The sequence below is a fragment of the Mustela nigripes genome, chromosome 3 (genome assembly GCF_022355385.1).
Source record: "Mustela nigripes isolate SB6536 chromosome 3, MUSNIG.SB6536, whole genome shotgun sequence".
Lineage (NCBI taxonomy): Eukaryota > Metazoa > Chordata > Mammalia > Carnivora > Mustelidae > Mustela > Mustela nigripes.
In genome coordinates, this window is record NC_081559.1 from 178,524,414 (window position 1) to 178,546,493 (window position 22,080).

The 22,080-nt window shown below is 38.3% G+C and overlaps 1 protein-coding gene across 1 annotated transcript in view; it reads right to left on the reverse strand.

Annotated features, from left to right (window-relative positions):
* Positions 1–3,417: 3,417 nt before the first annotated feature.
* The window catches only part of MRPL13 (mitochondrial ribosomal protein L13), a 45,287-nt gene continuing 26,624 nt past the window's right edge, over positions 3,418–22,080 (reverse strand). The window contains exons 5-7 of the mRNA XM_059392956.1: positions 21,758–21,844; positions 15,771–15,892; positions 3,418–3,701 (exon numbers count right to left, since the gene is read on the reverse strand). Of these exons, the coding sequence (XP_059248939.1) occupies positions 3,680–3,701; positions 15,771–15,892; positions 21,758–21,844 (231 nt within the window). The 3' untranslated portion in view covers positions 3,418–3,679. The remainder of the gene's footprint in view (positions 3,702–15,770; positions 15,893–21,757; positions 21,845–22,080) is intronic.

A 22,080-nucleotide genomic window follows, 5' to 3' on the forward strand; every position in this document is an offset into this window, starting at 1 on the left:
CTTTTAAAAGGCCTGCTGTAGAACCGATGCCTTTAAAAGGTGTTATGTTAGCCCACCTGCGAGGGGCTGATCGAATCCCGGAGATGGCCCCCGCCTGGAGGGGAGGGCAGGCTGTGGTAAGAGCACCATTCTGCCTATAAGAGAGGCACCTCACGGGAGGTGCTCCCGACTCAGGCTCAGACTTGACAAGGGGATGGCACCGGACTTGAGCACGGTATCTCCCATGTGGCCACTTCTGTTGGGCTTGGAGAGTGTGACCTCTTAGGACCCTGCGAAAGCCGAGGTGCCAAACCAGAGATTACAGTAAGTACAGCCGTCCGCCCCATAATGTGGTGTATGCGTTCCTAAAAAAATAATCCCTGAATGGCGGAATTTTGCACTCCAAAAATAACAGGGCTTATGGGAAAAAGGGTTTGGGGCAGAAAGTTCAGTACTGTCTCAAGAAAACTACCATAATTTTAAACATAGTTTCTAATAACCATTGTAGTAAATATAGAATGTTGTTTTGACAAGACATGAAGTTTGCTTAGTGGACGTGTTGATAGTGAGGGGTTGTGACTTTTGAACTATGGAAAATAAGTAAAAGGAAGATTCAGGTTTTTTGAAGGAATGGGATATCGGAGGTACATGGCTGTGGCTTGTTGGCCCTGCTTTTGTTCCTCTGCATAAGCTTCAAACAGAAATCCAATTTTTATCATTTTGTTAGTTTCTGCCTCCCATAAAGAAGCTGTTTGTGTGGCCCCACATGAGAGGAGATGACACAAAGTGCTCTCATGCTGCCTCAGATTTGGGGTCATCTTCAACCCACAGCAAACGAGCGCTTTTCAGTTTTCAGTTGCCTGGAAAACAGGTGACTCTTGGGAAGTTTAGATTACGCTCTTCTTTTGTTTTCGGTGTTGTCTCCTATGTTTGTCGTTGTGCTGGCTTAAGGCTGACTGCCTACTGCAATGGCACAGTCTGATTTCAGAGCTTTGCAATCCTTTGCAATCCATTAGGCTTTTCCTCTGCTGCTAATGGTCAGGACGCCTCCTTGTGTTATACTGAGAAAATACAGCAGGCAATGCACTTGGGCCAAACTGAGGGAGGTGTTTCGTATTATTCTCCCTCAGGTCATTACGCGCAGCTGGGTGGTGTTTTTCACGTTTACCTGGTGTTGGCTAGTAGTCCAAAACTGCATATGAACCAATATAATTTTGGTTTTAGTCATTTGATTCCTTACCTGCACCGATTTGCACATTACACATAGCCATTATATCTATATATATATTTTAAAGATTTATTTATTTGACAGAGAGAGAGATCACAAGTAGGCAGAGAGGCAGAGAGAAGTGGGGGGAGGGAAGCAGGCTCCCCGCTCAGCAGAGAGCCCAATGCGGAGCTCGATCCCAGGAACCTGAGATCATGACCAGAGCCAAAGGCTAAGGCTTAACCCACTGAGCCCTATCTAATCTATTTTGTCTATCAGCATTCTTTTCCTTCCCACAGGACTCTTGAAATAATTACGGCTTCCTTCTTTTTCTGCAAGAACTCTTATTTTTTAATGCTCTCTTTTGTTTCTTCTATTCATTTCAGTCATAACTTCAGTGGGAGCCAATGGGATTCCAGTGGGCCGGCTTGTCTTCCTGGCTGAGGTTACTGGGTCCCCTACAGCGAGCTGTGATTTCTGTTTGGCTGCTGTGGCTGTGCTCTCTTAGTACATGCACAGGTCAGGCTGTTATAAACTCTCGGGCAATGGCAAAAGGGCAGGCAGTGGAAGGCCTAATAGAGTCGGCTTCGGAAGGCCATGTACCAAGTGCAAAAGCCTCCCGCTCTAATTCTCTCCGCATGCAAAATGGAGTTAGCACCTAATGGTAAGGAGGAGCCACTCAGTCCAACATAGCCTTGGTTTAGTTCTAGATGGTTCCGTAGGGTCAGGTGGCCCCTCCCCCACCAAACAGGCTCTCCCATAGTAAGTGAGAGTGAGGTTTATGGCGGTCAGTGTCCATCTTCTTACTGAATGTGATGAGGACTGGGCTCAATGTCATTGTAGAGCACATGGCTCTGCTCTCACCTCTTCAAACTCTGCGGCTTTGTCAGAAACCAGGGCTTTCCTCAGTGAGCCTTTCTCAGCCAAGGAACATGTACGAGACATTGTTTCAGGTGTTCAGGTTATACCAGCTCCTCTCTATTAAAGCTACTGTATCAGGAGCTGGAGGCTTGTTTCATACTGACTCACACCTACCCTTTCCCCATCACGAAGGGAGGAGGCTTCTTTTTTGGTCCAAAAGTTTAAAATAGAACTGCCACTTCCCTGCGAATGGGAGCTGTCGACCTGTACCAGGTTAGGCTTTACCACAGACTTTGTGAGACCAAAACAAACACTCATGATCTCAGCTGGCAGCGGCTAAGTCCATGGGCTCGTGAACCAGACTGCCTGGGCTCAAATCCTGATGACCACTGAGCAGTTCACGTTTGTGACCTAGGCCAAGTCGCATAACTTGTCGCTACTTCGGCATCTCTGGTTTTAAATGGGGAGGACTGCGTTGTGTACATTATAGGGTTGCCGTATGGATTACATGAATTTACATAAAGCTGCTGTGTTTGGACGTCTGCAGGTGCTTACTAGCAATACTTCCTCTTCTAAAAGTTACTGAATTTTCCCCTACACATACTTACATCTCAGCTTGTACGTGTTTACCTCTGCGTCTCTGACGCCCAAGTGCACTTATTGACAAGTCGCTCTAAAGCTCCTTTTCCACTCTGCAGGAGACTGTATGCTCTTTGGTGGGGCAAGAGGTGCTGGGGGAAGAAACACATGATTTCTGTTTTCCCAACACCTAGCACTGTGCCTGGCAAATATGTGTTTGCTGAATGAATGGGAAAAGTGGTGTGAAACTCACTCTTTGATTGGCTACGATAAGGGAAGAAAAAACAAAAACAAAAACAAACTCCCACAAAAATGACCAAATACAATGGTTTGGCATCTTAATTCCTAAAGAAGAGAGTCTGTGAGGGCTATTTATCTCAGCAGCCCAATCGAAGTGTCCAGCACAAAAGTGAGCCGGAGCCAAGAGGAGAAGATACGGGGGCATCGTGCAGGAGTCTGCAGGCACCACAGGCAGGGCAGTGAGATTTCCAGGGAGCAGACAGGCCATAGTTTATTTGGCGTCCTGGAGACCAAGAAGCTATATGGAAAAAAGATGACTGCACTTTGTAAATACCTCAGCGCAAACCTTACGCTTCTGAGCTGGATGAATGTACCGTGGGAGGTTAGACACAGTCATCGCTGAAAGGAAGAGCAGAGGTGGGGCTGCGTCCCCCGGGTGCGGGGCAGAACAGCGATGGCGGAACTTGAGCGAATCCGCACGGTCGGCAACTCTACCTGCACTGCTACCCAGGACGTGTGTTTTTGTTAAATGAAAAACTGAACAGTTACACAAGTAAGCAGTTTTATTCTTAGCATCCCTTACAGCAATTCAAATTGGACTATGTAATAAAATAATTCTATAAAATAATGTATTTTGTTGCAATTTCCTATTAAGGAGTATCACCTCCAGAGCCTTCTCCATAAGCTTTCAGCTCCCATGTCAAGTTCCTTGTCAAAACGCAGCGGCTGTCTCCCTCTGCCTGGAGCTCCGGAGAGACTCCTCAGGAAGAAGCTGCCGTCACCGCATGGCTCTTTCCTGCCATCGTCACTCTTCTAGAGTCGATAATCTTCAGGTCTGAAAGACAAAATCAACAAGTCTTTCTTTGTGAAATCATTTTCTCCTGCCTGATGAAGAAGATTAGTTTTCAATTTAAAATGAAAGTAAACTGTTCATTGAGAAATTCTCTACAAATAGTAGATTTTTGGTGAAAACCACTAGAGTCAAATCATCATGAAGCAACAATTCCCAAGCTCCTTTGAGAGTATAAATATAAGCTGCCTTGTGCCTGTGCATGAAGGCAGTATTTAAAAACTTGAATTCAATTTCTGTTCCTTTTTTAAATACATACTTTTTTAAAGACCTTTTGATGGAAAGGACTGCTATGATCATTAAAAATCCGTATCAGCATATGGATTTACCCAATCAAGGCAATTTCTGAATGAGTAATATCCCTATTTATATTATTTTATCAGGCAAAATTTAGTTTTCGTTATGATACATACACAAATGTATAAACACAAGGCCTCTGATATTTTAATTACATACACATAACTGGTCTTTTCCTCATTCATGCATTTATAGGATTAACCATACTCCAAAGTTACTTCCAGCAGTAAATTACAACAAAAAACACTTTTTCATTTTCTCCGTTGTTATGATTTAAAAACGGGAAATTACAAGATGTGAAAAATGTTAAAGTGTCCTTTTATCTTTTCCATAGGTGTGTTTGTAGGTGTTGAGCTCACATGGGACTTTCAGAAGGAAGTGTGTAATCAGTAAACTAGATGTTTTTGAAACAGCTGTAAAAATATGATAGTTTGAATTCCTTTAAAAAGTAGATAAACTGTTTGCCCTGAAATAGCTTATCTAGTCCCTTTCTCCACTCACAGCATGTTTTCTTCAACAGAATACGCACAAGATACCAGACAGCTCAGCTATGAAGACCAACAGTCTAGTGGCTGAGTAAATAAACGGCATTACAATTTCAAGTTAGTATTGAACTCTGAGGAACAAGGCTCTGATCTGGGAAACCAGCCAAATACGCTTCACCGTAGCAGCCATTCTGTAACGACTACAGGAGAAACTGCAGAATTTTGTCACCGTTTGTTTCTGAAGTCTCTTTCCAAATGTAAAAACTGCATCTGAAGTCTGGGAAACGACAGTGTGGTCCGAGGGCGAATGTGGCTCCGAAACGCATCCTTCTCATCTTTGGCTTGTCGCTCAGTTCGGTGGGAGCAGCTCCCAGTCAAAGACGCCAGCACATTTCAAGAAACCACTTCTGCTGTCGAGCTGGTTCATGTGATTATGACGAGCGGGTGGCGATGAGGCCACCAGAAAGGAATCTTCGAAGCTGAGGTCCCGACAAGAAGTCGCCGTGACTCCACTCAAGAACCCTCCACGTGCTTAGTCACAGTCTAGTTGTTTCCACACCAAAGGTTAACTTACTAAGTAACAATGAGATGACAAAAACACCTTTTAGTGGGATTTACAAATAAAACTGGAAATGTGTGTGAAGGGTGTCATCGGTGATAGAAAGAGTCTGTAGTAGGCAGTGACCTGAAAGCTGCAGGGGGCTAACAAGGCCGCAGGCTGTTTCCAGAAGATTTTCTGGTGGCAAGTGAGGAGGATCAAGAAGAGGGCTGTGCTGGGGCTGTGCTGGGGCTGTGCTGGGGCTGTGCTGGGGCTGTCGCGGCGCTGAGCGGGAAGAAAGGGCTGGCTCAGGACTGAAGAGGCATAAAGTACCCTCCCCCTCCGTCGGTGGGGAGGGTGGGGAAGGACGGGGAGAGCGAAGGGGCCAGGGGGAGGGAGGGGAAGAAACTGCTAGAAAATGAGGATTCAGGGATGGATCTGGATTCTTCCCTTCAGCTTGAAGACCTCTGTGAATGGCAACGGTGCTGATTGTTTCAGGATCGGGAATGCAGGCAGAGGGACAGACCGGAAGGGAAGGACCTTGGTTTTGAATAGGGTAAGATTTGGACACGACAAGCACCAGCAGTTAGGAGGTGGGGTTTAGGAGAATGACATGTCAGGGTCTCTACCACAGATTCCCTCGCTTTCGGCCCACTTCTGCATATCAAGTGGCTCTGCCTAAAAGATCTTCAGGAGTCCTCCGCTGCTTTGTCACGAGTCAAACCCTGGAAGCCAGCATCTAACCCTCCATGCACGGCCTCAGCTAACATTTCTGAGTTATTCCTGCTACATCCCTTTCCTTTACATTCTGTTCCCATTACACGACTTGCTACCGCCCAGATTAAAACTTTCACACCTCTCGACATGGGGACTTGAGCGTTTTTCTGCCTGGTAGACTTGACTAATCCTTCAAAATCCACCTCAAAAATCACATCAGCTGGGTAGCCCTCCACGACCTCCCTTTCTGACTTCGGGCTCCTCTTTGTAAAATCGCCAGAGGATATCATGCATACTTCTGTTACAGTGTTTCTCAAATTATACTTGCCTTTATTTATGTAAATAAATGTTACTTACGTAAGATGTGCTGAAGGTTAATCAGCCACGAAGTGTACTAACCACTTCACATACATTATGTCATTTTATTCTGTTGTGAAAAAGATATTTTTATCAATACTTTTATCAATCCCATTTTATAGTTCATAAAACTGAGGCCAGAGAAGCTGGATAACTAGCCTGACACACAGCTAGGAAGTGGATGAAAGGATCTAGTGCAGACCTTCTGACTGCAAGGACTTGCATGTACCATTTCATTCTGACTTCTGGTGGGCTGCTGGTTCGTTTGAAGGCAGGTCCCCATGTAACTGAGCTTAAGCTTCCAGCAATTAGCACTGGGCCCACCAAAAAGCAGACACCGGTAAGATACCTGTCATTACAGTACAGTCACTGCCTTGACAATGCCGCTTTGTTTTACAAACTCATCCTTTCCTTTTTTTAATGGAAACTAGTCAGGATCTTTTATGGATGGCTGATCTGCTTCCAGGAAGGGAAGACAGTATCATGGCCAAGGGTACTTCAGATGTTGGCATAGCCAGAAATATCAACTCCTACTGGAGGCAATTAATGATATTACATGGTGTGCAGGAGGTACCGTTGTGGGGAAAGTGAGGTTTTTACACTAAATACGGTTTTATTTTTCCACATGCACGCGCGCACACACACATACATACACGCAAGGCCAGGCACGCATACAATGCATTTATACCGCGTACCTTCTTCCACTAAAAGAAATCCAAGACAAGAAAGGGAGGGGAGGTCTGTTTACCTGAGTGCCCCTCCAACTTCAGTGGGCACACACATCACCTGGGCTCTTGTAAAAATGCTCAGTTAATCTGTAGAGGGGCTCACGACTCTACATTTCCAACAAGCTCCCACGTACTGCAATGCTGGTCCATGGACCACAGTGTGACTTAGCAAGTCTATAAGGTGAACGTAGGCCATGCACACAGAGCTACTCATAAGACAGAGGGGATGACTATTTGAAGATGCTGAAGGAGCAAATAAATAAATTTCTAAAACCATGCTGTGCCTAAGAAAAGGTAACACACTTCTTCCTTAGCTAGAGCTGATTTCATCTGCTATACAGTATCCTTTGTAGTTCTTTACCCAGGAGAGGACTTTATTAATAGACAGTTTTATGCTTTTCTGATGCAATAGTTAAGTAATTTTAAATTATGGTAACAGGTACTGAGGCTGGATATCCTTTTGGTATCTATCATCAAACAAAGATTAAATTGTAGTCAATGTAGTTACTAGATTAAATAATTATTAAAAGGAAGACACCTAGCATCTAGTATATTGCTTTTCATAGTACGGATGCTTAAATGTTGTTTGAAACTTTAATGAAGTTAAATGGCTTAATCCTTTGCTAGAAGGATGATGAGCAAATTTATATTCTGTATTTCTTTGCCTTAATTATTTGTCGCTGTTTCAGTGCAAATAAAAAATCATGAAGTTTTAAAATAAAAGATAGTCCTATGTAAGGTTAATGTTTTTGTAAATAACAGTATTCTAAAATAATCTCAGGAAATCTTTGAAGGGACATTTCAAATGCTGTTATAGAAAGGTAATCTCTATTGATTTTTATAGAAATGTTTCTCTTGACAGAAATGTTATATTTTAACAAAATTACCATAACCTTTTCTTTATATATGTAATACAAAGTATCCAAAATTAAATATATCAGAATTACACTAAAGCACAGATTTTAAGGAAAATGTCTATTTTAGCTGTAACTGTTAAGCTAGCTTTAAGAAAGAAGCAAAGCCCAAAATAAGAATTTACCATACTTAATTAAGTCAATTCCTCTTTCAGGAAGATCAGATTCCACTCCTTTATTCATTCAACAAAGATTACGGAGTGTCACGCCTAGCTGTGGACACTGGGAACACATCGAGCAAGACAAAGTCCTGTCTTTAGATCATGCAGCTTCTCATAGAGGGAGATGCACATACAGTCACACACAGTTACACACACACATATGTACACTTTGACTTCTGAGATGAAAGCTAAAAGTGTCAAGCTTGCATATATACATTTAGGGTAATTTGGGAGATTAATCAATCTTCAGAGAATTAGCCCTTTCCTTAATTCATTTTCTAAACTGTGCTAAAATTAGATAGCTACTAAATGTTCTCCAGCAGTAATTCATTTTGTACTTAATTCTTGCCACTAGCAGAAAACTGCCTTCAAACACTATAGCTTGAAAAATAAAATCACTTTTTTGAATGAGGAAACAGAACTTAAATATGGGGTGTCCGAGCAAGTATTCTATGGTACTTGTGATTGCTCAGAAACTTGAATGTTAAAATCATACCACCTCTCACAAAATTCTCTCTTTTCTATAGAAAATCCTTTACCATTGACATCTCTATTCAAAATGTTGTCAGCCACTCACTAAATGAAACAGGTAAAATACAGCCACTCATTAAAATGAAACAAGTACCTCTCAGGAATTCAGAGATTCAAATTCTTGACAAAAAAATGACAGAGGCCAACACATTTTAATTATCCTGAAAATGGGGACATTCCCGTAAGAGAATTTATCTTCTGACTTCAGGAAAAATCTTTAGGGAGACTTCAGTTTTCATTGTAAAATGATGAGAGAAATCCATTAGGTTTGTGAACAAAATGAAATATAAAGCTATAAAACACATAGTTTATGTGATGTTTCAGTTAGATACTTAATATTATTTGTCCCATTAAGATAATTTATTTTTCAGAAGAAAAAAAATTTGAATTCCAGTTGTGAATCCATGAAATTTTGTGTAACTTAAGTGTAATAAATCTCAAAAATATCTTATTCTCCCTTGGGTCTTATGTCTTTTCACTCATAAATAATATTCGTCAATATAATGCTTATTCCAACAAAATATTTAAACAAGAATATTTAGACAGTAGAGTAATCTTAAGAACAATAAAAGGTCAGTTTGATTGAGTTTTAAGTCATTTCCATTGTACTGGTGAAACTATTTAGAGTAAACAATGAGAGGAAATCTGGTGACATCGCATATTCCTTGAACTAAAATTCTTTGAACTGAAGATGTCAGCCGTACGGGAAATTGTGAGGCAGAATAATGGCGCCTTTATCCTCATTTCTCCAGGCACTGTACCATGCACCACGTCCTGATTAGAAAAAAGCCCAACTGTGCTTTAAGAAACAAACAATCAAAACCCAAAATTAATAGGACTGTTAAATTTTTTTAATCTACTTACTGCTTTTTTCAGCTAAAATAAAGAGGAATTGCTGTTACATTCAATTATCATTTTTAAGTCATAAGCTCTATTGGCTTGGAAAAACGGTTTGGTTGCTCAAGTAGAGATTCTTTTTAGTCCTAATCTGTTCATATCCAAAAGAACAGTAAAGTTTAAAATGTCTAATTTGAGCAAAATTCAGCACTGGAAATACTGAGGTATACAGTTTTTGCCAGTGCTGAGCTGGTTGAAATAATGGGAAAATTGGAATGTAACCCTGCTCCTCAAGTCCGGCTAATAACTTCTGTCTGCGAAGAGCAGCAAATTAAGTTAAATCTTGTAGGAAAATGCCATATGACCAGACTAGCATAAAATTATGGAAAATCTTGAAGATGTCCAGATCCCAATTCCTTATGGGTTTTGAAAAGGTAAAAATCCTTCTTTATGGTCTTTAAATATAGCCTCTGATGTGAAGCACTTTTATAAAAGAGGCATAGGTAAAAATATTGTTTTCTGGGTATCAATTTAAATACAACTGAAAATCTGTGGAGATTTTTCGAATTCATACGTTTCCTATGGGAGGGCACGTATAAATTTAAATCACTGCTCTCTTCTAGAGCTACAGACTAAATTATACACAATGCTCACCACAGTCCTTTTCCAAGGCTAATGTCCCCCGCACCTGTGCTCCTTCCATAGTGCTGGAGGCATCACCCAGGAAACACGCTAAACCGAATCCTGCTTTCAGCAGAGACAATTCAGGGCCAATCACGACTGTCTTCCTATCTCTCCACCTCCAGCCCTGCCACCCTCTTCTTTGTAGGCACACGTCCAACAGCACACTCTGTAGAGGACGTTAAACCTGGGGACGTGGTTTTCTTATAAACATCTCTTTTCAAGATTTAGTGATGCTGAACTTTCCATACTTAGTTTCTATACAAAGGTGAGGGTTTTGCTTAAAAGAAAGCATTACAGACTTAAAGAGTGAGGAACACAAAAATGTATTTCTTTTTGGTATTGTTTCACCACTCACTCTGTGGACTATGTGAAGCAACTCAAGATGAAATTTTCCACATACCTTATTTGTCCTAAGAAAAGCTCTCCTACAGAATTTTGTAAAAATGAAAATAAAAAAGCTTAAAATGATCCAAGTTTTATTTTTACCCTACATAATGAAAAGTTTCCATTACAGTGACAGCATTATAATTTCTATGATTACTGTGGTTTTGTAATGTGTTGGCAAAACTACAATGAATATGGAAATAATTATTGACAGCTTTAAAGTAAGTTGACCATTTGAAAGCTACAACCCAGGGAAATGAATTGTGAAGAAAAAACAGTGCTGTTGCTTTTTCTTTGACAAACAAATTCTAAGTGCACACCCTCCAACTATCACTTGCACATGGCAACCACACGTTTATTTTGTACCTTTAAGAAACAACGGATAACTTCATAACCTATTCTAACACAATCTATATATGTACATACGAGCTATAAAAAATACTAATACACCAAGTATATCAACTAATTTAAGAAGTGAGGTTTATGGGCAATACTTCTCATAGAAGAAAATGACTTTCAGTTATTAAAAAAAGTTGTTTTCTCATAAATATCAGTTTCTTTCCTTCTTGTTTAACATTGTTTTAAAAATGGCTACACAACTAGCATAAGAAAATCTGCATAAACGAAAATTAGGCCTCAGAGACTTTTGTAAATGATTTAAATGAAATCCCAAAAATGGAGCTTTCAATTAAGATTAAAAAAAACTTTGTCAATCACCTAAAGGGTTCAAGGCTTAGTTTTGACTATCATCACTCTTTGATCATTGCTCAAAAGCTTTAGTTTCTACTAGAAAAGCTAATAAACTTACATTTGACGAAAAGCTAATAATAGTTCTAATTTAAAAATGTACATTTCTATACCATAAACCCATTTAAAATTTTATTACTAGGGAAACAAAAACCAAAGCAAGCTAGTTTTGTGTCTGCTGACTTAGGTACAATCCAGGTACATCTGTTTCAGTCAAGTCTCTGCAGATTTCACCATCAGATCTATCTTGACTAAATTCCAAAGACTACATTCCAAAGGAAGATTATATTGTTGGCCAAGCTATTTTGGGTGGAATGAGAGTGTATTTTAAGTAGCCTCCTTCTCCAAAAGGAGAAAAAAAACAAACAAACATTTTTCTCATGAAAGCAAATCTACCAGTAATGAGAAATCCCATTTTCAATGGATAGCCCTGCATAGTGTGTTAGGTATTTTCATTTTTACTCTAATGTCTGTAATATTTAATACTAGAACTTTATGAAATGGTAAACAACTAAAATGGCAACATTCACTAAAGGGGTCAGTAGCCACATGGGGCTAATGAAACTTAATTAAAATTACATAAAATAAAAGTATTTTATTTAATTATTTATTTTTTTGCTTCAGTTTATCAGTCACACCAGCCACAGTGTAAGTGTTGAGTACTTGAGTACATGTGTGGCCAGGAGCTACTGTATTGATAGCTCAGATACAGAGTTTTTTCATCACGAGGGAAATTCTATTAGACAGCCCTGACCATCTAAATTGTAATACGTAAGTATATACCACATTATCATCTGGGGAAGTTATATGGCTACCTGTAAGGAAAGATCATATTGTAATAAAGCCCAAAGGAAAGCCTGGTGCCTTAATGCATATTCCTGTCAGAGAGAAATCTGGGATGAAAAGAAAGGGCAGGAAAATACATCTCCACAGTAGTTACTAAAAAATTCATCATGTTACTCTAAGTTTCTCTAAAAGTCTCCTTAAAAATAATTACAGAAAAGCCCTTCCTAATTCCATTAATATAATAAAGGCACTTAGTCATCTTCTGATTTGTTTTAAATGAGCCAGGAATCACTTCGTGAAATGAGCAGTTTCATCAGTGCTCTTTATTCACGATACACAACTCCGAATGCATAATCTATTTGGTCACATATCTGATTAATAACACCTTTAGTATTTCTAGATTAAAAAAAAAAAAGGTACCACATATCCCCTTTGGTTAGGAATATAAATTCATTTATGATGGTGTTTCTATAAAAAAATCAGGAATGACATTCTTAGGACTTCCAGAATTTCATACAGCCTGGTAAACCACCAAAACCCAAAGACTACGTAAAATACTTTTTTAGGATGTAACTTTATAAAGCAAACTATCTGAGAACTACATATGACTTAAGTATACTTAACCAAGATGCTACAAGAGGTACTCAGGCAGAGTGGTTAGGACCATGACCCAGGATCATGACCTTAGGCTTGAATCCCTAACCCACCACTTAACAATCATGCAATCTTAGTCAAGTTATTTTTCTTTCTGTGCCTACATTTCCTTTTTAATGGGGGGAAAAAAAAAAGACATAGATACACAAACACAAAGAAAGAGTGGAAGCTAACACACCAAAATTAGTTAACTAAAGTGAGATTATTTATTCCCTTAATTTTGTATCTTATGCATAGTTTCTACAATGAACATTTAACACTTTAAAAAAAAAAAAAGATTTATTTATTTATTTAGTGAGAGAGCACAGAGCAAGGGGAGGGGCAAAGGGAGAGAGAAAAGCTCAAGCTGAGGCCCTGCTGAGGGCAGAGCCCGTTGTGGGACTAAATCTCATGATCTGAGATCATGACCTAAGCGTAAATCAAGAATTGGACAGTTAATTGACTGAGCCATCCAAGTCCCCCAAACATTTAATACTTTCTTTTTATGTATTTTTTTAAAAAAATTATTTATTTGAGAGAGAGAAAGATAGCACAACCAGGGTAAGGGGTAAAGAGAGAGGCAGAAGCAGACTCCCCTCTGAGCAGGGAGCTGGATGTGAGGTTGATCCCAGGTCCCTGAGATCATGGCCTGAGCCAACGGCAGACACCAAACTGCCTGAGCCACCCAGGAGCCCCCATTTAATACTTTTTAACTTCCCCAAAGTGCAAGTGAATTTTTAATTGAATGCTTGAGTTTAAAGTCTATATTATGTGAATTCTTAGTAAATTAAAGATTCCAGGGTGGTAAATTTAAGCTAGTAAATGTTTTTCATAAATTAGAGATTAATTTCTATTTGTGCATCTCTTTAAAAGAAGTTATAAAGGCTTGTCTTCCTAGAAAAATGTTCATATACGTAGGTTCAGTTGTAAATGTAAATAAAAGTTCTATGTAGTTTAAGTAGGAAAAGGCACATTGAATATATCTGCAATAAATGACTATGTAAATCTGTAACAACAAGTTAAATCAAAATTATTTTTCTAAAAGTACAGAATTTATCCAAGTACAGAAGTCTCATCTCTCAGATGCCAAAGCAGGAAGAACTGTAAAGATCATAGCATGGAAAACAAACGGTAAAACCTTTTATTTTCAGAAACTACTGATTTATCTAAATAAGTCACTATAGGGGCGCCTGGATGGCTCAGTGGGTTAAGCCTCTGCCTTTGGCTCAGGTCATGATCCCAGAGTCTAGGGATCGAGCCCCGCATCAGGCTCTCTGCTCAGCAGGGAGCCTGCTTCCCACCCCCTGCCCCGTCTCTCTGCCTACTTGTGACCTCTGTCAAATAAATAGATAAAATCTTTAAAAAATAAATAAATATAAATAAATAAATAAGTCACTACATAATCTGGATTAAAAAATGAATTTAAATAAAACGAATTAAAATAGACTCTTGGGTTTTGAAAAGAAGGCAAATTACTAAGTAGGTATCTATAAAGGTCAAAAGAAGGAGAAAATCACCCTAACTAAACTTAGTTGTTAGACTCAAGTCATGTCATAAAATGTATAGTTCTGGTCATTGTCAAGCAATGAAAACCAGAACCTAAGAAGTGATAGAAAATGTACAGAGAAAAGTATTTATCATGAGGATATATCCTGATAACTAGCTGGTATGGATATTATCAGATATTATAAAATTGGTTTTTTCAATTTTTCATAAAGAGTCTGTTAATCACTCATTTACTGTCAACTGAAAATTGATAATTCAGATGATACAGTGAACAGAAACAAAAGTAATAAAGTGTTTTTAAAGCCAATCGATTTCAATGATTCTAGCATAAAGGACTAGTATTAAATTGGAGTATTTTACCACCGTCACTTCGTATCTTCTAGAGGTTCTTTCCTAATGTCATTTATAAAAGTTGATACTAGAAAACCTGCTTTCTTCATTTATTTATTCAATAATTATTTGCTGAATGCCTACTGAATGTGCCAGATGTTATGCTCAGGTAAATAAGACAACCTGGAGTTCCCTCATAGAATCTAATTAGAAAAAGACATTAAAAAAAAATCACACAGGTACTTAATTACATTAGAATAAATGCAGTAAATGAAAAGGAAGTGTACAGTAAGTATACTTTATAGCACAGAGGGTAGCGTTTAGGAGAAGACAAGATGCCCATTGTAGATCCAACAACAAGGATATGTGGTTCCCTTTTTTATCTGTATAAATTCTGTAAATGTTCCCGAGACCCATCAGATGAAGTACTGTTCTACGCACTGAGGACACAGTGATGAACTAGACGCAGCCCCTGCCCCTCACGAGCTGACCATGATAATGACAGAGTTACACAGCAGGTGCTGTGGCAGAAGATGGCCAGGCTCTTTAGTCTAGTCTTGATGTTTACACAAGGCTTCTTAAAGGTGGTGGGATCTGAACTAAGGTCTAAAGAATGAGTGAGAGTTATTTCAGAGCATGGGGGAGGGACATGTTGTTTTAGGCGAAATAATGCAAAACGAAGACAAGGAAGATTAAAAGTCAACACGAAGCAGCTTCTCGGAACTCAGACAGAGGAAACTGTGTAGAGGATACCAAGAAGTGTCTGTTATTTTGTTTTTCTATTTGAATCAAGACTATTAATTATCCAGAATTGATGACTTTTCATTAGATGATATTCTCAAGTTTAGTGAAGCAATCTGGAAAATGGAGAATCACTCTGTTTTAGGTAATTATATGATTTATGATTCTAAGAGACCATAATCAATCCAAGTATTGTCATCCCAAACAAAATATCTGACAATTTATAGGCACTTATGAACACCCTTGCATGTACATAGCAAGGTTTTAAGACTTAGAGACTTTTTGGTTCTAATATCAAAATCTAGAATTTATTCACAGGTAGAAGATGGAAAGAGTATCCAAGGGAGTAAAAAAAAAGTTCACTCTTCCCATCTTCAAGATCTTTTCATCTGGTTAAGGAAACAGACAGGATACTAAACTGAGCTTAAAAAAAAGAAAAAATAGGGGCGCCTGGGTGGTTCAGTGGCTTAAACCGCTGCCTTCGGCTCAGGTCATGATCTCAGCGTCCTGGGATCGAGTCCCGCATCGGGCTCTCTGCTCGGCAGGGAGCCTGCTTCCCTCTCTCTCTCTCTCTGCCTGCCTCTCCGTCTACTTGTGATTTCTCTCTGTCAAATAAATAAATAAAATCTTTAAGAAAAAAAAAAAAAAGAAAAAAGAAAGGAAAGAGAAAAGACTTACGGAGACCACAGTCTTGGGAAAGCCTCTATTTCTTCCTGTGTGTACTCATCTAGACGTCTGGGTACTTTTCGTGGTTGAGGCAGCTCTTCTACTAAATTCTTACGAATATCTTCTGGTATGTCCTAGGTTAAATAAAATTTACGTTTAATTTTCTTAAAATATATCCCTTAGTAATAAATTAGTAATATTTAATAAATATTAAAAAATAACAAAAGAATATTTACAGAATGAGGAAAACAATATAATCTTTACAAATCCATGAAAACCCCTGAAAAGTATATTAATGATACAAGTAATTCATTATAATACTGTACCTTATATTTTAATTTTGACAAACCTATTTCTCGTGATAAATTAAACGTCTTTAATTCTGAGGACCACTGAGTCACTAAATTCTATCTTTTTTTTCCTCAACTGTTTAATTTATTCCCTTCCTTTCAACCGCAGAAGGCACTGCCTTGGCTGATTCTTACGATTTTTCATCTGATTGAGTGGATGTACTGGGTTTGTGGCTTCCAGGGACACAACCTTTCAATTGAGACTCCACGTTGTTGCCAGAAAAAACTTTGGAAAATGAAAACCTGCTGGATCCTTGAGTCATTGAGCCAACAAACATTAACAGAACTCCTTCTACGAACCAGAAACTATGCTAGGTGCTCAGAATATAAAAGGAAATGAAAAGACAATGGCCTCTACAGGGCTATAATTTTAAAAATGTCACTTCTCAAACCAGTGTCCTCACTCCTAGGCCACCCCTGTGACTTCACCTCTTCCCACACAGCCGTCCACGGCGTCTGAGTCATCAGCCTCCTTGCCTCTCACGTTCTGTTCCACTCGGAAACCCTGGTGCCTTTACTGACAGCATTCCCTCTGCCCACAAGGACTTTCCCCTGCTTAATATATTCAAATATTCAGAAAAATGAAAGGAAAGGTAAAATGCAAAAAAGTCTGAATTTGGGTAGTGAAAAGCCAACTAAAGAGTAAAGCATATAGTTGAGAGTTATTTCAAAAGAAGAATAGATGTTAAAGCAAAGGAAAGGATAAAATGAAGAGCACGAGTAACCAAAAGAATTTACATTTATATTGTGCTCATGATACAGAAATAGGGAAAGGAAATTGTCCTGGGAGTCTGGATGGTTAAGTTACTTTTGGAAACTCTACTGAAATAATGGTTGGATGTTAAGAGGAAAGCATCTGATGAGTATTTCCACAGGGATAATAGATATATTTCCCTCTTTTCATAACTGTATGTTCCTAAACATTAAAAAAAAAAGATTATATAGTAAATTACAATTCTCTGCAAAGAGCATACATAATTGGGAATCAAACATCTGGGCAAGGACAAGGGACCAAAACAGTCACTGTTTTCTATTCAATGTCTTACAAGTCAAAATATAATTTTACAATTAACTTTAAAGAATCAGAGCTCTAAGGCATTATAAATGTATTCTAAAATCTAATATGGCAAAATTTTAATAATATTTTTAAAAAGTTAGGTGGGCTTTTTAAAATTATGGTTTGTACAGGGTGAGTCACTACCAGTACATAAAAAATACAATAAATACTACTGACAATGTGTTTCTTCACTGAGAAGCATTTTAAAAATACTTAACTTCCCTCCCCTAATGTATTCAAATCTTTAAGTTTAACTGCACAGAACTGGAACACAGAGAGGATGTCTGGACATATAAATATTAAGTTGCTCTAATTTTTTACTTCCTGGAAAAGTCTATTTGCCAGTTTGATATTTACAAAAGTTTATGAATATTTCACACTCCTTTGGGGAGCCATTAAAAAAAAAATCCCTCTATCATTCACAATTTTAAAAGTTGCCAACTGCTTACACAGCAGAGGGTGTGGAACATAGTGGGTTAGTAGATGTTTGCCGAACTGAAGGAATTCTGACTGAAATGAGCTTACAAATTTTCTCTACCAGTAGAGCAATTTACTGAAAGAATGGATTAAAACACTGCAAAATGAGGAATGAAAGCTGTTGATTGGGCATTACACATTAAACCAGGAAGAGGGGAAGCGTCTCTTTTAATCTGCGCACCAAGAAAGTAACCCACACGTGCTAACTGAATGTGCGCATGGAGATGTGAGAGATTTCACCGTTCCTGCTACATGGAGGGACTGATTAACCTAAATGGGGGGAATAAGGAGAAGAATGAGTGAAATAAAGAGGGAGCAAGGTGATTAATTTTTTCAATTTCTAGAGAAATTTCAAACCTACAGAAAAATTGTGAGAATTTAGTGAAGACACCTAAACTCACCTAATTCACCAACTGTCAGAATAGGACATGTTTGCTTTCCTTTTCACCTATATACAAATCTACACACACAAACTTTCATTTTGGCTGAACCACTGGAGAGTTATTTGTAAATAGTTCATCCCTAAGTATTTCAGTGTGTATCTCCTAAATATAAGGCTTGTCTCCTATGTCACCACATTACAAGTTCATGCTTCAGAAAACAGTGATGAAATACTTTCTATCTGATATATAAGTACATATTCAAGTTTTCCAAACTGGTAAAATATTGTCTTATGTATCTTTTTTCAGTCTAAGATCCAGTCAAGGATCACAGGCTACATGCAGTTATGATGCTGTTACTATGTTGTTTCACATACATACAAAGTTCTCCAGTCTAGTCTCTCTTAACACAAAGCCTTTCCCTGCTCTTTGTCATTCCCTGAAATTAACACTTTTGAAGAGTCCAGGCCAATTATGTGGTGGAATGCCCTTTTCTTTGGATTTGAGGGATTGTTTCCCCATTAAAGTCAGGTTAAACATTTTTGACAGAACGCTATATATAATGTTGGGTCTTCAGTACTTTATTCATAGTGGGAGGCACGTGATGTCAGTCTGTCCCATACTAATGATATGTTTGATCTCTTGGTTATGTTGGTGTCCACCAGGTATCTTTAAAATAAAAAAGTATCTTCTCTCCCTTCAAATAAAGTGTCTATGACACGATGTTTTGAAATTGTGTGAATATCTTGTTCTACAATAACCTTTCACCCAGTGACTACAGAATATGCTGATAAAATGGTGGCTTTTCTAATTCAGTGTTATTTCTACATTTTTTAGATGATATTCTCTAAGGAGAAGCTTTTCCTTCTCTAGAAAGGAAAGGGAAATTACTAAGTGTTAAATATAATTTTGGGGGGCACCTGGGTGGTTCAGTGGGTTAAAGCCTCTGCCTTCGGCTCAGGTCATGATCCCAGGGTCCTGGGATTGAGCGCCACATCAGGCTCCTCTGTTCCATGGGGAGCCTGCTTCCTCCTCTCTCTCTGCCTCCCTCCTGGCCTACTTGTGATATCTGTCAAATAAACAAATAAAATCTTAAAAAAAAACAATAATAATAATTTTTGGACTATAATCGTGGGCTCACAAATTTTCACCTTCTACTCAACATAATCCATTATTATTACCATTCATTTTGAGGCTCACGCTGTCCCATATGTGGTCAGTGGTCACCAATTCAAAATGCCTTCCATGTTCTCTTGATATTTTTGAGCACTGCCTTACTTTCTATTACTTATTATTTACCAGTATAAACAATATAGAAATAAATTAAGTGCATGTGTATACTCCATACTTTGTTCTTTCTCTGCTCCAGACCTAGAATCAACCATTCCTCCAATGAGAACCTGGTTCCTTTTAAAAAGGAATAGCACTTTGGGGTGCCCGGGTGGCTCAGTGGGTTAAGGCCTCAGCCTTCGGCTTGGGTCATGGTCCCGGGGTCCTGGGATCAAGCCCCACGTCGGGCTCTCTGCTCTGCAGGGAGCCTGCTTTCTCGCTCTACCCCTGCCTGCCTCTCTGCCTACTTGTGATTTCTCTCTGTCAAATAAATAAAATCTTAAAAAAAAAAAAGAAAAAAAGGACTAGCACTTAGAAAACAAGATCTGGGTACTAGTTGTGTTTAATTCTACTAGTCCTGTCATATAATATTTATTTATTTATTTAAAAAAAGATTTTGTGAATTTATTTTTAGAGAGAGAGAACGAGAAAGAGAGCACAAGAGCATGCGTGAGCAGGGGGAGGGCAGAAGGAAAGGAAGAGAATCCCAAGCAGATTCCAAGCTGAGAATGCAACCGCAGGTGGGGCTCAATCTCACAACATTTTTAGATGATATTCTCTAAGGAGAAGCTTTTCCTTCTCTAGAAAGGAAAGGGAAATTATTAAGTGTTAAAAATAATTTTAATATCATGACCTGAGCTGAAATCAAGAGTCAGATGCTCAACTAAGTCACCCAGGTGCCCCTTGAATAAAAATCTTACCATGAAAAGAAAGTTAAAGTAAAAAATAAATAATCTATAAGGCATTCTCCAAAACATCTTAATTCTCTCTTCTCTAGTTCATTCCATCTCTTTGTCCCCATGCTTCAGTAAGTAGCCAATTTCATTTTCTCATTTTTTCTTCCTGAGTTTCTTTATGCAAAAAGCAGCAGATATAGTGTATATGTGTATATGTGTAAACATATATATGTATAACACATACAGAAGGTAGTATGCTATCTGCATTTTCTCACCTTGCTTTTTTTTCACTTACTAATGTATCTTGGAATACATCAATTCACAAGAATATATGGCATTCTTTTTTTATAATTACATAGTACTCAACTGAATGGATATAATATTGTTTATACAATTACCTATGAATAAACTCATTTCTATTATTTTATTACTATAAATAATGTAGAAACATTAATCTTGTGTATCTTCAGAGTAAACAGATTGCTGGATCAAGTGTGGCTCTCCTTATGTATGTCTGGTATTATATGCAATGTTACCTCATTCTCAGATTCCTTATGGGTTGCACTGTTTTGGACTTCTACCAGCAATCTATGAGTGTCTACTTCCCTATAGCCTGGACAACAAAATGTGCTATAAAGCTTCTGAATGTTTGACAGTCTGTTTTGGGGGAAAGGCCCATTAATTTTATCATCTGAAATTATTTAAGTAATTTGATGTTCAACTGAACTACCATGAATACTTAAAACATCTACATTCAAACCTGACTACCTTACTACTAAGATTATCTATTTATATATACACATTTTGTGTGTGTGTGTCTTTCAGAAATTACGGACTCTAAAACATGGGACAGTACAATCAGAAACAAGTGTTAATAATTGTGATTTCATGAAAGACAGTTATTCTTAGATGATGACATAGCTCCCATACTTGTCATCTACAAGGTAAAGTGAATACTGGAAAATTCTACTCATTCATGCAAAGCAAAGGTAATATATTAACCATTTTGATAAAAGCATGAATAATTTACTCATGCAGTAAGCTAACTAAATAGAGCACTCAGTGGCTTAAATAGTTGATACAACTTGGTATCCTGGAATTAGTTTCCATGTTATTCCTCTAGCAGGAACTATAAGGACAACAATCACAACCGTGGTAATGATAGCAAAGGGCACTTCCTGTGTCAGGCCTGTTCTAAGCATTCCACAAATGTTATCTCATTTAACCCTTACCACAATCTCGTAATCCAGGTCAGTACCCTTATTTCCATTTTACAGATGAGAAAACAGGGATAGTAAGTAACCACCCATGGCCATAAAGTCAATAAATGGTGGAGTATGAATTCTACTCCAGACAGTCTGATTCCAGAGTCTGGACAATTATTTTATTATAGAACTTCTACTGTTTCATTACATTATACTAAAGAGAAAGCATAAGGACTTAAAATAGTTTAATAGTAATAAATAGAACTATTTTTTTTCCAAGTACGTTTTTAGCTGAATAAATTTTGAGTTAGGAACAAGTATTCTAAAATTAAATCAAGGAAAATAATTAGCAACCAAAACTAAGTTATTAATCCATGATCACACAAGATTTGCTACTAGTTACAAAAAATGTAAATGAAATTCATGCTTTTAATAGCTGATAAAATTAGCAATGAGTACCCTCAATTTAACAGGCTCTGGCCATGTTCCTGCAGCAGCATCGTTACCAATGACCACTGACTCACCTCATCTGGGAAAAGATGCAATCTCTGCATCAGAGTTCTTCTGTGAAGGTTTTTTGGCAGCATGCCATAAATAGCTAGTTTCACGATCTGAAAAACAGATATATGCAAGACTCAATAAGAAAAATTTGACTTGGGATATAAGAAGGCAACCACATTTAGAGATCGTGACAAAAACAAAGTGGGTTAAGACTCAAAAGAAATGATGGGACGCCTGGGTGGCTCAGTTGGTTAAGCAGCTGCCTTCGGCTCAGGTCATGATCCCAGCGTCCTGGGATCGAGTCCCACATCGGGCTCCTTGCTCCGCAGGGAGCCTGCTTCTTCCT